The sequence below is a fragment of the Trichomonascus vanleenenianus genome (assembly GCF_965637985.1).
Source record: "Trichomonascus vanleenenianus strain CLIB 3782 genome assembly, contig: TRVA0_012S, whole genome shotgun sequence".
Taxonomy (NCBI): Eukaryota; Fungi; Ascomycota; class Dipodascomycetes; order Dipodascales; family Trichomonascaceae; genus Blastobotrys; species Blastobotrys vanleenenianus.
In genome coordinates, this window is record NW_027481875.1 from 140,570 (window position 1) to 156,085 (window position 15,516).

The window sequence follows — 15,516 nt, forward strand, 5'->3', positions numbered from 1 at the left end:
CCACAAAGACCTAATCGGTCAAGCGGATGAGAATCTATTTCAAATATTATTACTGTATTAGTATGGAAGATCTTCAATATATATAAGACTAATTGGCGTACTTAGACCGTGCTCGCAGTTTTACACCGTATTTGTTGAAGAACACCGGAATGAGAATCATGAGCACACAGAGGCCCGCCAAAAGAGTGCACCCCCAGCCGACGGGGAACTTTTTAGGTCCCAGCTTTCGGTACATGGCATTGGCAAAAAGCGGGAATGCGCAAGCCATACCGGCTCGGAAGAGGCCGTTACTGGCAAAGACGGAAGCCATGTACTTGGGGAAGGAGAACGCCATGTAATTGAAGAGTGTCTGGAAGATAGTGAAACCGCCAATAGAGAAGACAGCGCCGCCAATGATGGGACCGATCCAATGGGCCGAGGCAGTGCTGCTCCACGCAAAAATGAGCATGCCAACCGGCATGATCGAAGCGCCGACAATCGCCGGAGGAATGAACACCTCTGGGGTGACCATAGTGCCGCTTTCGAGTGGGATGGTGAACTTCCTGTGGATGTAAGGGATGTAGGAGCCTGCGCCAATGAGTACACCGATCATAATACCAAGATATGAAAGGCCCATCTCAATCGAGTTGAAGTGGTGGATGCCCTCGAGAACAATTGGGAAGGCCTCGAAGAAGGTGTAGAAGATAGAATAGACAAGGCCAATGTAGAGGTCAATGAGGAAGACAACTGGCTCAGTCAAAGTAATTTCAATTGGTCGCCACAGAGTGTCAATAGCCATCTCTCGCGCGGACATGTTTCGCAAATAGAGGTCCGCATTGGAGATGATATTGGGGTTGCCAGTGAGCTTTCGGAGTCGCTTGGCCTTTCGGTAGAGCAGAGTCTCGTTGTTGGTCTCGGGGAGCATGAAGCTGAGGAAGAACAGTGAGCTGCCCGACATCATGAGCAGAAACCAGAAGGTCCATCGCCAGTTGAGGAGTTGCGAAAATACACCGCCGATAAACGGACCAAAGACGGGACCGCACACGGCAGAGATACCCCAGGACGCGAGACCGATTGGAATTCGCGGAATCGTGACGACGTCGCCTACCGAGGCGCCACCAGTGGCCAGGGCCGGAGATGCAAAAAAACCAGCGAGGAATCGCAGCACGAGCAGGGACCCAATGTTCTTCGCCAGCGCAGTAGGAATCTGCAGTGCCACGAATACTAGCAGGGTGAGAACGTAAATGTTTGTTCGTCCGACTGCCGGGTTCTCTGAGAAAGGTGACCAGAACATGGGACCGAGACCGTAGCCCATGACAAATACCGCCAGCGGCAGAATGGAAACCACCTGGCTGACATGGAAGTCTTGCTGGATCTGGACGAAACCGGGAGTGTAAATCGAGGAGCCCATGTAAATAGACACAGTGAGAATTCCAATTTGCAGAATGAACACAACCTTCTTCCACAACGCCCAATTGTACGGATTCTCAGGATCGTTGTCGCCCTCCCAGGTCACCATGATGTACTCATCACTGCCATCGCTGCTCTCCTGCTTGGAATTATCGTTCTCGTTCTCGTTGTGATCGGATGGAAGGCTGCGTACGGTTGTAATGGTGCCCGTTCGTGCCAATACCGCCTCCTCTACAGGGCCAGTATTCTTCTGGTGCTCACTGGGTGGCCTCGAGGACTTCTCAATGCTAACCTCTGTGGCGACATTGCCCCCCAGGTATTTATCAGGGATGACATAACCGGGCTCTTCTTCCGGATGGATCAGGAGCTTCTTGCCTGACAAGTGGTAAATGAGGCGCCCCCAAAAGCTATCTCTAAAAAATGAGCTAACCATTTCTACAAGATGTACTGAATTGAAAACGACATGAAATTGAGCTACTCTACTCTAATTTATAATCCGCGAATACGCGAAGCTAGGTTTACGTCGGTGTCCCCGATATGCGACATGCGACGGAGAAAAGCACGTTCCATGTCATCTCGCGACGCTATAGGCACCCATTAGCCGCATGCTATCACCGCGAACAATGCGATTGTCAACCTTGCCCTGAACACGGTCAAATGAGGAATACGCTCTTGCCCATCGTGACTCACCTAGCGATTCTCTCGGCTTCTCGAGTTCAGCCATTCTTTAGGGACCATAGCAATTTCCTGGCATTGCAGCATTGCCTATAGTGCTTGCAATAGCCACGACCTTGCATGGCATGTTCAAATGCTTTCATATGTACCCGTTGGCTCTGCAGGGACTCTTCAGTGCGGCGTGGGGAAAGCCGTGCACTTCCGGTGATTGTCGTCGGGACACCGACATACGAGTCATTTCCGTCTACCACGGCAACCTGACTAAGTCCGCTTGCGATTCGGAGAGAAGACCGGTGATTCTTGAGTCCCACGGTTATGGCTCAGGCGGGTAACCGATCCCTAGCGTCTGGGTGCTCATGGAAGGGGCTTGGTGATAAGACAGACAGATAGAACAGCTCTGGGCATTTGATTTCTAATCATTACCCCATGCCCCGCCCCATACTACATACCCCATACTTCATATCCATTCTCCATATTATGCACTTACTCTACCATCTCCATACTCTGTAGCACCAGGTTGTCTTCTTAGAAGTCAATTGATATCATTCGTGGCGTAATTGGATCCATTGGGCAAACAATTGTATTGGTAGCCGTCCATCGTGTGGCTATAGTACAGTAATTGAATATCAAATACCATGGTACGTTTCAGGGTTACATTCATACAACCTACGTGCCTCGTCTGCAAGCCTCTTCATGGAGATTGCATAGAACTTAGTGCGGTATCGCCGAACAAAGTAGTAACCAGTGCTGGAACAGTGGAGTACGAGAGAGGGCAGTGCAAGTATATTCTTTCGCACAGCTAAACCTGGCGATCAATATCCGATTACAATTAAGCCGCTTCATCTTGAAAGCCACCGATATTTGAAGATCGATCACCGTAGTAGCAAGCTACCTCCTGGTAGGCTGGTCCTCTATTTCGTCTCGTATATGTGGAACAATTGGTGGATTTAATATCTGAGCCATGGATGGGGCGTCGATTAGTCGGTGCATACCTAGTTGAATTACAATTGGCTATTTGCTGGTTGAATTACAACCGTGAGCAAGAATTTAAAAAATAATTAGCGGTCAATATTATTACTCTATCATTAAGAAAAAGGCACTAATTGGCGTACTTGGATCTCGCCCGCAACTTGACACCATACTTGTTCAACAGCATTGGCGCCAGGATCATAACGGTGCAGAGCCCAGCCAGAAGAGTGCAGCCACCACCAACAGGGAAGTCCTTAGGCCCCAATGTGGCATACATCGCATTGGCAAATAGAGGAAAGGCACAACCCATGCCTGCTCGGAAGAGTAAGTTGCTGGCAAACACAGATGCAATATATCTCGGGAAGGAAAACGCCAGGTAATTGAACAGAGTCTGGAAGATGGTAAAGGAGCCGATTTGGAAGATACCACCTCCAATGATAGGACCAATCCAGTGCGCAGACGCAGTACTGCTCCAGGCCATAATGTAGATACCGACGGGCATCAAAATCGAGCCCACGATAGCGGCAGGAATAAAGAGCTCTGGAGTAATAGGTTCGCCTCGCTCGAGCGGCTTAGTGTACACTTTGTGGATATATGGAGTGTACAGCAGGACGCCAATGCCATTGCCTACTAACAGACCAATGTAGGATAAACCCATCTCAATTTCGTTGAAGCCGTAGATGCCCTGGAACACAATTGGGAACGCCTCAAAGAAAGTATTGAGTATGGCGTAGACAATTCCGAAGTAGAGGTTGATAACAAAAACAACTGGCTCGCTAATAGTGATCTCGACCGGTCGCCAGAGAATGTCAATGGCCATCTCCTTGTATGACATGCTTCGCAAATACAGGTCGCCGTTGGAAATAATTTTGCTGTTGCCCGTGAGCTTCCGTAGCCGCTTAGCCTTGCGATACAGCAGCGTCTCTTTGCTAGTTTCCGGAAGCAGGAAGCTGAGGAGGAACAGGACACTGCCGCTGAGAATAAGCAAGAACCAGAAAGTCCATCGCCAGTCGATGGACTGCGTGAATACGGCACCAAGCAAGGGACCGAATACTGGTCCACTAACGCCAGCCATGGCCCACGCGGACAGTCCGATGGGGACTCGCGAAACAGGGAAGACATCTCCCAGGGAGGCGCCTCCAGTAGCAAGAGCTGGGGATGCGAAGACTCCCGAGAGGAATCGCAGCACCAGCAGAGAACCAATGTTCTTAGCGAGTGCAGTAGGGATCTGGAGGATCACAAACACGAAGAGAGTGAGAATGTAGATGTTGGTTCGTCCGATTGCTGGGTTCTCAGAGAATGGCGCCCAGAGCATTGGACCAATGCCGTAGCCGGCGATGAACATCGAGAACGGCAGAATGGCCACCACATCGCTGACTTGGAAATCAGCCTGGATTTGGGCAAATCCAGGAGTGTATATAGAAGAGCCCATATAAATGACTGCGGTTAGAATGGCAACCTGGGTGACGAAGACAATTCGCTTCCAGAGAGCCCAGTTGTGTGGATTTTCTGGATCATCTACGCCCTCCCAGGTTACCATGATGTGCTCGTCACCGCTATTTTCGCTCAATGGATCTTGGCTATCTGTGTGGATGCTGGAGGCCGCGGAGTAGATTCTATCTCCTTGAGCCGTGCGGCTGTCCTCTTTACCCGATGATGGACGGCTGGACTTTTCGACGCTTGCTTCGGTAGGCCCTTGAAGGTACTTCTCAGGAATGACATAGTCAGGATGCTCCTCGGGGTGGATGAGGAACTTGTGTCCTGACAAATGGTATATAATCCTTCCCCAGAAGCTATCTCTGAAGAAAGAGTTGACCATTTCTCTATATTCTTTTTTAAAGGTCTACAGAATGGTTGTAGCTGAAGGAATCTCAACGAATAATTATACTATCTATGAAGACCCAGCTTCGATGCAGGGTACCTATGTAACATGTAAACATGACGAAGCACACGTCAGTATTACCGGCTGTTCATATTCGGTCGATTTATCTATCGATTTCATGGGGAGGCTTCGCTTATTCACCGTGAGTCAGCACTGGTCGGAAGTGAACGAAAATGCAAGACAATGCATGCCGCCGCACGCCGTTTGGAATACGAGAAACCGTATGCACGGCTGCTTAATAAAACCATGGGCAACCTATTTCAACGTCATAAAATACCAGGTACTATAGTGTAGCTAGGTCATTGCTTGAAAATTCAAGAAAAAGGAGCTAAAAATGTACAATAAACTTGACATTAACACTTATTTGCCCGAAAGATGGTAGACCATGCGGCCGCAGAAGCTGTCTCTGCATTACAATTGCGAGTTTTTACAGGTAGATCTCTCAATCGAGCTTTTTAACGAATTCCTGCCTTTATTCAGTACATTTTTTTTCGTCCAATGAAAGATCGCTTTATCACGCGTTGCTAAACATCTCTTTCTTATAGGCAATCCTCTGTACGTATACTGCATTCTCCTGGGTCGTCCCTCGATCTCCTTATCTCACCATTCAACTTTTTTATTTTATCAGGTAAAAAAGGAAAGCTGGCATCTAATTCGTTGAAGGGTACGTCCATGATGAATTTTTAATTGCCAGTGGTAATAGCAGCAACTACGGACTTCGGCAATTAAGCTTCAAGAAACGAGCAAATGCCAGAAGCTTGACTCTTGGCGATTGACCAGCTTCTCGGCAGGCATGGGATACCTACGAAACGGTGGCACGGCAAGGGTCGGCAAGCATCCGGGATATGAGTTTCACCGAAGGCCACTACGAATTTGCTTACATTGCGCGGCTGTCTCATAAATAGCCCAATGCCCTCTTGCGTTCCCCAAATGGATAGCTCTCGGATCGTTGTTCCTAAGCCGCACGAAAAGCGGCGGGTGCTAAACCATAATGATTGCACATGTCACTGTAATTCTTTGATCAACGGGTTTATCAAAAAGCTTACTTTCTGACCATCAAGTTTATCTCTTAGAGCAATGCCTGGTCAGAGATTTTGCGCAGCGACATGTTATCGAGATAGTGCTATTAATCATATGTAACTACACTAGTTTACTTATCAACAAGATCAAGATCAACAAGATAACGATATGCAAGGTTTAGTACTACAACTCCAAGAATAGAGATGGACTTGGAAAGGGTAACCAGCTTCCAAAGTATGATCAGACCAATCTTTTGCCACCAGCCTTCCCCCCTCAAGGACTCCGCCTAAAGATTGCCTCAAACAAATTCAAAACGAGCGTAGAAGGCGAACTAAGGTAAACCTATCACTGAGGGGAACGATATCTCCGCTTCGCGGTGCCATAGGAGCTCGAGGGCTGGCCCTCGAAGGATCGCAAAACCTTTGTTTCTGTAGCCACTGCCAAGGGACCCTGCCAAGCTGAGCCACTGGAGTATCACAAAATGTTCAGTCACTGTAGACACCGCCAAGGAACCCTGCCAAGGTACACCCTGCCAAGTGTGTGGAGCCCTTGTACTGAGTTATACACATGGCCAATACTGACGTGTACGCTGAGACAGAGCTCACGTTAGAAAAATGCGTATTACTGTAGTTAACAGCGGATGCTGAAGTAGGCTTTGAGTTTTGGCAGGGTTAGACTAAGTTTAAACGTTTTACCCGTTTCCGGAAAGATACACGGGACCCACTGCGAGATTTCGGCCAAAAGACGCAATGCACGCAAAAAGCACGCTATAATAACCAGCCGAAACAGGTGATGTTAGATGACATATGCTAGTGCTATCATTACAAAGAATGTCTCTTGCTTGAAAGCGGTAACAAATAGCTACGACTTAAGTCCGACAAGGTAATAACCACAAAGGTTAGACGAAGAGGCTCAATGAGGGGGACCAGAAGGCATCGCAAAGATTAAGATTTAGATTTTTTTTATTTTTTTTTGCAACGGTGCCAGTTGCCCGCCTTGCTCAATCTAAGACATTAGCCGCTCAGATGAGATTCCATGCAGCGGCATTTGATTCAAAACCGTTTTCCATCCGTCGGTGTCTCATGATGAAATGCCATGCGGTCCATTCTTTTTCGCAGAATGGCAGCACGCCAAGGAAGGCGGTGAACCCTGCACGCCCCTACAGGGCTTTTTGGTGGTCTGTGCAGCTATGGGCGGACATTATTATTTTTGTCTGGCTCATGCAGCACGGATTTGCCGTCAGTTGCACCACGTTTTCCATGCGTCATGTATTAACAGGTGGTTCCACTATAGGCGGTTACACAAGATGGTTCCAGATAACGATGTGATGGGCGATGCTACCAGATTCAAACTGATAGGCGTTAAAGGACTACCGGATTCAACTGATAGGCGTTAATATAGAGTATAGGTAAACAAGAGCCAAATGAGCTGGTTTTAACGGTTGCATGCTATAAGCGGTTGAGTCCTATAATCGTGTTAAAACGGCTTTTAGATGAACGAATTATGCTTCAACAAATAAATATTAGTCTATACAAATAAATAAAATCATAAGGATCATTACAGGTTAGTAGGTGCCATATGCTTTTTTCACTTAGAGCCTAGCCACTTGAGTTTGGAGCTCATTTTGCGCCAGTGCGTAAACTGCTTCTTGGGGCTCGACGCACCACGCACAACGCCAGTTTTGGCCCTGCGCAGGTCCGCGCTGTGATTAAAACATTCTTCCTCGGTGGACGACGTCGATGATGAGTCGGTAAGAAACGGTGCAACGGCATGAAGGTCGTTCTTCTCCTCTACATGCTGCTTCTTGGCGTGTCGACCATGCTCGTCATAGCCAGTACGCACAAGAGGCGGCAATGGCTGGATAGGAGAGACGGACCGGGACGAAAGCGCCTCCGAGGAGCACGAAGGAGAGGACGCCGTCGTGACAAAAGTCAGATACGCGTTCTCCTTCATGAGGTCCATGACCGCGTTGAGAGCTGGCTCAAGGTGGGTCGGGTGGATAGGCGCCAGAGCCGAAGTTTCAATTGAGAGCAGCCTGGAGCGAATTACGGCAGGAATGTTGATTTCCCGGTGCGAGTCCGCTTCAATGTATAAGTCCATAAGTCGGTTCCATGCCGAGTTGAGGAGCGTTGTCGACGTGCATGCCGATGTCGCAACACTGTCATTCCACCCGTAGTATGCCTGCTGGTAACGGTACACGTCGACTGCAAACTCGAGTAGCTCGCTACAGTGGTTGTGGCGCAGGAAGGCTGCAAACGAGTGGAGCGAGTAAGGAGCTGGAGCGCGGTCGGTCACAATTTCATGGAGAGTAGGAATCTTGGCGTGGTACTGGAATGATTCTGGTGGTGGTGTTCGCGACTGTGCCAGAAGCGACGATGCAGAGTACGAGCCCGGGGCATTGGCCCGTGGCTGAGGAAGGGCGGTCTCATGCGGGTATATAGCAGCTACGCTCATTCGCCGTATGTTCATTTGTGCTAATATTTCCGGTCTGATAATATTCAAGGCCTTAAAAGGTCCAGTTGTCGTGTTTCTCTATAGTCACTACCGTCAAGGTAGTCGAGTCGAAATAATCAAATACAAAAAAAAAAAACGGGGGTATCCGAAGCCTTCTTTAAAATAAAATGGCAGAAGGACAGGAAACCAAAGGTCAAAAAAACCCTCTTTTATCAAAGTCTCCTTTGAACGAAAGAAAACTTAATATAGATATGTTATCTGTTCGAAAAAGTGCGTGTCGTCTTCTTAAATATAATCGAGCACCCCGTCTTATTTTTATGGTTTCCAGCCTTTCTGGTTTAGGGATTTTCGGATGTGCAGCAAAAAGCAACGATGAGTCGAACCGCATGCGGTTTCATAATATTTATATTCCTTTTTGCAGCGTTATATTATTTTTGCTTTTGCGTCACCCTACCAAAAGCAAACCACCGCGCAATCTTTTTTGTTTGCCTATTTAAAGTTTAATTGACCGTTTTGGCCGTTGCCGACGGACCGTTTTCCCCTCTCCTCGCCATTGTATATTCGGAGAGGACAAATATTTTTCCACGCCTTAGATGCCGGGCGGCCCCTGGCCAGAGCACGCCACAATAAAATTGCTGTATACATATGTATGATGTATTTTTTGACACTCCCTCGATCAGTAGAGGGGCTGCTAGGAAGCGGCACGCACGATATCTGGCCAACGTGCCAACACGAGCGCGCGCGGCGTAAGCGCCTCCCAATGAGGCAGCCATGCCCGTCGATCAACGCTTTCTGCAATTTTTGTGGGGTGGTACGTACGCTGAACAAGGGGTCAGATGCAAGAACAATTGACTGTAACCACCGTAACTTAACCGCTTGGCCCGCCATCTCTTACGCACTGCGGCTCCTTGTCACCTGTAACGGTCTCTCATAGCAACCATCTCTCCCGCCCCATGTGGCACATATAATCGCACTAATTCGATCATCGACACTGCCCATCACTCTCTTGGCCCCCTTTTTTCAATCACACGCACCCCTTGCCGTTAGTTGTCACCGTTGCCTGTCTCAACGGCCCTGCGCTAACGTTCACCGTTCTAATGCGCCGCATTAGCGCGCGCGCACATTTTCCCTGTAGTGAATTAAACTCGACTTGGCGTCTTCGCGACAGTGTCCCGCGGATTTTCCCGGCCCTGAGCCGCTTACTTTGTACTAATGGGGGGACCAGTCCCCCCAAACCACCACCCTGGGCTCCGCTTCGCGGAGGTATTGTCAAATCCTCTGCGAAGCGGTGCAATGTAAGCCATTGTAGTAGTGCAATTGGGGGGACCAGTCCCCCCAAACCCCCCTTAGGCTCCGCTTCGCGGAGATTTTTGAGCCGTGACTGGGTACATTTGTTACTGGAGTTTTGTTGGGAGTTTGTTACAGTGTAACAAAACTTTGTTACGCTGTAACCATCACCAAAGGGGGTCTGGGGGGGCTGGCCCTCGAATACACTCCAGCGTACTAACGGAATCTGGGGCAGCGCCCCAGTATTAAACTAGCAGAGTAATTGCTGGATTGTATATGGGGACTATTTTCAGGCCCCGGGGCTCCAATTTCCGGAGGAATCGCGGAGCTTAGCCCTAAGAAGTCACTACAGTAGTGTAATTGGTCGCTTCGCGTAGGAGCCGCACAAGCCGCACTAGTGGGGGGTTTGGGGGGTGCAACCCCCCTACTGACGGGGTCTGGGGCAGCGCCCCAGTATAACATGGAGGGGATTAGGCTCGACGGAGAAATTCTCCGCGCAGTGGAGCTCGAGGGAATACATTGCGGAGGTTTTCCGGAAAAACATCTGGCAGTGGTCGTTTCGCCATAGTGGTAGTGCATGGCGTCCCGCGGGGGGGTGGGGCGCCTTGGAGATAGGTGCGGAGATCCCCTCCCCCTTCGGAGGCTGCGTCCGAAGACAGCACCCCCACGGAGGGTATATATATAAATCAGGGCGGAAGATCCGTGAGATTTTCGTTAAGTTCTACCAAGACAAAAAAACACGAAATGACCATGAGCAACAAGATTCTATTGTTTGGACGGGTTGTCCACGCCTCCAAGGAGTGGCAGCAGCTGTCGAAGATCGCCGAGCTGATTGAATGCACCTCGCAGAGCCGGGAGGAGTTCATCTCTGATCTCAAGACCAAGTACGCTGGCATCACGGGCATCTTCTGCACGTTTGTCGGGTCCAAGGTGGGCAACTTTGACGAGGAGCTTGCCCAGCACTTCCCAGCCTCGCTCAAGTACATCGCCAACAACGGCGCCGGGTACGACAAGATCGATGTCCACGCCATGGGCGCCCGAGGCATCCAGGTCTCGCACACCCCTGGCGCCGTCGACGAGGCGACCGCCGACACCAACATCTTCCTCATCCTCGGCGCCATCCGGAACTTTGGCCGGGGCATCCAGGAGCTCTACAAGGGCAACTGGGTCAACACGACGCCTGAGGCCAACGACCCCCAGAACAAGGTGCTCGGTATTCTCGGTATGGGCGGCATTGGCCGTTCTGTGCGAGACAAGGCGAAGGTGTTTGGGTTCAAGAAGATCGTCTACTACAACCGGACGCGGCTTTCGCCGGAGCTCGAGGGGGACGCCGAGTACGTCTCGTTCGACGAGCTGCTCGCCCAGTCTGACATTCTGTCTCTCAATCTGCCCCTGAACAAGCATACTCGACACATCCTCAACAAGGAGGCCCTTGCCAAGTGCAAGGACGGTGTTGTCGTCGTGAACACGGCGCGGGGCGCCGTCATCGATGAGCCCGCCCTCGTTGAGGCCCTCGAGTCCGGCAAGGTCGCCCGAGCTGGTCTCGACGTGTTCGAGAACGAGCCAACCATCCACCCAGGCCTGCTCAAGAACTCTAACGTCATCCTCCTGCCACACATGGGCACCCACACCATTGAGACCCGAAAGCTCATGGAGGTCACCACCATCAACAACCTGCGCGCTGGCATCGAGACCGGCAAGGTCATCAACCTCGTCCCAGAGCTCAAGGGCAAGTTCTAATGATTATCACTAATAGATTTTACTCTCCTTCACTCTCTGGTACCAATTGGGGGGACCAGTCCCCCCAAACCCCCCTAGGGCTCCGCTTCGCGGAGAATTCGTAGACTTGTTTTAATTTCTCCGCTTCTTCCCCAAGATAATTGAGTATTGATTGGAGAAGGCTATGTCCTCCTAATGCGCATTGGGGGGACTCCTAGGGCTCCGCTTCGCGGAGATTTAAGCTGTAACGGGAGTTTTTGTTGGGAGTTTGTTACAGTGTTACGAAAACTTTGTTACGCCTTAACGCAAGAGGGGGGTCTGGGGGCTGGCCCCCAGCTACGGGAGCTCGAGGGCTGGCCCTCGAATACACACCACTGCGGGTGTATTGCTGGGGGGACTGGGGCTCCGCTCCGCAGAAATATACGAGTCTACTAATTCTCCGCGAAGTGGAGCTACGGGGGGTTTGGGGGCTGGCCCCCCAAGTCAATTGACGACATCCAAGTATTAATTGGGGAGGGCTACGGGAGGTCGAGGGCCGGTCTTCCAAGGGCGGTGCGCAGGGAGATGGGAGAGAGCGTAGATTTGGGCATGGTAACATGTGAGCACGGGGCGGGTGATATAAAAGGCGGTGGAGTGCTGGAAGAGAATTCTTCTTCTTTTTTTTTCTTCAGATACGAAATTGCGTCTTTTATTCACTCTACCGGCTGTGTTTGGATAGTCGAACGGAGGGGAAAAAAAGACTAGAGCGAAGCCAGCTTCATCACACCTCATAGTCTGGGCGATTGGTCAACATATTGCCGAGATACTGACGGACTGTAACATTTCACATAACTGGAGAATAAATTATTTATTTTTTTACTTTTTTGTATTATATCCCTGATGATCGTAGACATTGAGCGTGCTTATGAGAGGAGAATTGGTGATCCGATCGCGTCGCTGCATCAGGGATGTGGTTGACAGGATGGTCTAGCCTACCCTCGCATCTCGGTGCATGGTCAATTGAGGGAATAGAGAGAAATATGCAGCGTAGCTTACCTTGAAAGACACTTGAGAACGCAGTGACAAACCTTAATACCGATGGAAGGATCCTCCATTTCTTGTTGGAGATTTAGTAGTTTCCGGCCTGGTTCATTCCGCTCCAGGTGTTCCAGTGGAAAAGATGCCCCTGCAGCCGCCTTCTGGCCCGGGCTCGATCCATTCCTCCTGCGGTTTCCTCTAAAGGGCTACCAGGTCGCGATAGTCCACTACCCCTCGGCCAAGCATGCACATTTTACTACGGGGAGGTTTGCCTCCCTCTTTTTTTTTTATTTCCCTCATCGCTCCTATACTAAATCGGTCTAATTGAGCTGGGGAAAAAAATTAAAGTCACAAGCTCTACTGTCTCCCGGCTTGTAGTGGTTGTCTACGAAGTATACGATTTTCCACCGCTCTCCCCATCTACCGGGCTATAATAATACGTCTCTATACACCTCCTCCCACCATCACACTTTTTTACACCGCTATACCGCCCAGTGGGGATTCTAACTCGCTCCACCGCCATCAATTCCTGTTGCAATTCCATCAGCTGCTGCTCGTACGCGCCGAAGAATAAGTAAAAGCAGACTAAGCGTTGCAATTTTATTTATTTTTTTTTCTTCGCGAAACGGTACGATTATAGCCTCTCAATAAGGCCCCCCTCGACAAACTCTTAAACAGCTGTTTCACTGGAAACTGCACACTCTAAAAGAACCAAACTGTCGGGTAGTAAAACTAGAGCCAGGGGAGTGAAGGGTGCGCCAGCTTTCAGGAGCCACTAATCCCCCCTCCAAACACCTGGGAATTACCAATAGACATCCACCAGGACCCAAGTGTGACAGAAAACGGCCCCAAAATACCAATTTGCTCTGTACAGTAGGCGTCGGGAAAGAGGTGAGAGCAGCACATGTCGTATTACACGCCGCCTCCCTACTACTACCCGACTTCGCTGGCCCAGACGGCCCAGCCCACGACCCAGACGACAACGGCGTATGCCGCAGGGTCCCAGGCCTCCTCTGCGTTCCCGTCCCTGACCAAGTCGTCGCTCGAGTCGATCATCCAGCACTCTGGGACGCAATTGCTTCCGGACCACCAGCATCCACCGCCCCCTCCACAATCTGAACCGTCCTCGTCTTCCGCGGCGGGAGGAGCGTCCTCAACCGTCACCACCGTAGACACCCCATCTACAACGGCCCCGGCTCCCAGTTCTGATGGAAGCGGCCGCACCGTAGAGTCCTCGTCGCTTCCTCCGCCCGCGTTCTACACGCGAAACCCGCCTACCGCCCCAGCGACTCCTACTGGAGTGGTTCCGCCGCCAATGCCGCTGTCGGCGAGCTCGACGCCAGTTCTGGCCCACCACCCTCTACACCACCAGCATCACCAACACCGCCATTCGCTGCCTGCCTCATCTTTTACCTTCTCGTACCCTTACGCGTCTGGTGCGGCTCCGCGCATGCCGTCATCGCAAACGACGCCGTCGTTGGCGAGCATTCTGGACGAACCGCAACCCCACCATTACCAGCCGCCCGTCAAATCCCCAACGCTGCTGCACCGATCACACAGCGCCACTGCGTCCTCGCGCCGCCGCTTCTACCGCCCATCGCCTACCCTGCATCACTACGCCCCAACCACCGCGGACCAGGACAACGTTATTCTGGCCATGACGAAACAAGGCAAAGGGTGGCCCGAAATCGCTTCGGCCGTCAAAATGGACGTGGACTCGACCCGCTCGCGGTACACGCAGCTTATCTCGGCCCAGCCGTACTACACGACTACTAATGATCCCCACCAGCCCCGCACGACCCCCGGCAGACCGGACGAAGTGGAGGAAGTGCTGTGGGACAGGGACGACGTTGAGACGCTGAGAGACCTGCTGGAGATTGGCGAGCGAGCCAAGTGGAAGTTCATTTCGGCCGAGCTGACCAAGGACCGTAACAAGCGCATCACGTCCATCGCATGCCAGAAGAAGTTCAAAGACATGTTTGGCGTAGCTGAGTCCTCTTCTGTGTTGGGTTCATCGCTGTGTTATGTGGTGAGTCCCAATGGATGGTCCAGTTTGGATGCTGTGCCGCGTCGCCAATTCACGGCGAATCAGCCTTCTTCTTCTTCTTCCTCATCTGGTGCATACCAGGGCCTACCGCCGCCGACCACTACTATGGCCCACCACACTTCTTCTTCAACTGCGGGGTCGAAAAAGCCAATGCCCCATCTAACGCCGTGATAGAGAACCCGTTGTTTTTTTATGTTTGTTTACTGTTTTTTTAATGACTACGTACGACTGGGGGGGAGGACCACGGGATTGTGGACTTGTAATGATGAGATGATAAACGATATGGGGACGTCTTTTGGCTATACTTTACTTCGAACGCTCCTTGGGTATATGATGTACGATATAACTTATACTGTTATGTGAATTGTTAAATGAGTACCTGTGGTATTCGCTATTTGGCTTAATCAGTGGGCTATTCCCCGTAGCTCTGCTGCGCGGAGGAATTCTCCACGAAGTGGAGCCCCAGGGTTTGGGGCGACTGGTCCCCCCATGAGGTACTGCTGCTTCAATTGACTTGGGGGCCTGCCCCCAAACTTCCCTAGCTCCGCTGCGCGGAGGAATTCTCCACGAAATGGAGCCCCAGGGGGAGGGGTTGGGGGAATTGGTCACCCCATGAGATACTGCTGCTTCAATTGACTTGGGGGCCATCCCCTAAACCCTAGTAGCTCCGCTTCGCGGCGGGTCTTGATTACTGTATTAAAACTGTGAGTAACTCATGACTGTCCCGTGATTTGCCTGGAATTATTACAAACTCTATGAGTAAATCATGATTGATGTCCAGTGTTTGGGTAGTTAAAGAGCTGCTCATCCAATGCGATACACTATGCAAAATTGACAATCTGTTACCTGAAGAGACAAAAAAACGGCATTATCTCTTAGACTACCATAGACTGTCATATTAATTGGGTCTTAAATTTTCCCCGAGAAAGTCGCATATCAGTGAACAACATAAAAAATATGCCACGGAAAATGATACCAGCTTAATTGAGCTTGTCTGTGATAAAATTTCAGGCAAAGGCCCTGGGGGGAAGTTCAATAGGTTTAATGTTGTCCGTGA

At 50.6% G+C, this 15,516-nt stretch overlaps 5 protein-coding genes across 5 annotated transcripts; 2 read left to right on the forward strand and 3 right to left on the reverse strand.

Annotated features, from left to right (window-relative positions):
* Positions 1-88: 88 nt before the first annotated feature.
* Positions 89-1,822, reverse strand: FLR1 (MFS transporter; the record flags this gene model as incomplete). The annotated part of the gene is made up of 1 exon (XM_076684000.1): positions 89-1,822. One exon carries the CDS (start codon positions 1,820-1,822, stop codon positions 89-91), a length of 1,734 nt encoding a protein of 577 aa, XP_076541754.1.
* A 1,341-nt stretch (positions 1,823-3,163) lies between these two features.
* Positions 3,164-4,852, reverse strand: FLR1 (MFS transporter; the record flags this gene model as incomplete). The annotated part of the gene is made up of 1 exon (XM_076684001.1): positions 3,164-4,852. The coding sequence occupies one exon, from the start codon at positions 4,850-4,852 to the stop codon at positions 3,164-3,166; it is 1,689 nt and encodes a 562-aa protein (XP_076541755.1).
* Positions 4,853-7,522: 2,670 nt separating this feature from the next.
* RGS2 (GTPase-activating protein RGS2) lies at positions 7,523-8,404 on the reverse strand (the record flags this gene model as incomplete). Its single annotated transcript, XM_076684002.1, has 1 exon — positions 7,523-8,404. One exon carries the CDS (start codon positions 8,402-8,404, stop codon positions 7,523-7,525), a length of 882 nt encoding a protein of 293 aa, XP_076541756.1.
* Positions 8,405-10,420: 2,016 nt separating this feature from the next.
* On the forward strand, positions 10,421-11,416 carry GOR1 (glyoxylate reductase; the record flags this gene model as incomplete). The annotated part of the gene is made up of 1 exon (XM_076684003.1): positions 10,421-11,416. One exon carries the CDS (start codon positions 10,421-10,423, stop codon positions 11,414-11,416), a length of 996 nt encoding a protein of 331 aa, XP_076541757.1.
* A 1,900-nt stretch (positions 11,417-13,316) lies between these two features.
* On the forward strand, positions 13,317-14,630 carry TRVA0_012S01618 (uncharacterized protein; the record flags this gene model as incomplete). Its single annotated transcript, XM_076684004.1, has 1 exon — positions 13,317-14,630. One exon carries the CDS (start codon positions 13,317-13,319, stop codon positions 14,628-14,630), a length of 1,314 nt encoding a protein of 437 aa, XP_076541758.1.
* Positions 14,631-15,516: the final 886 nt, after the last annotated feature.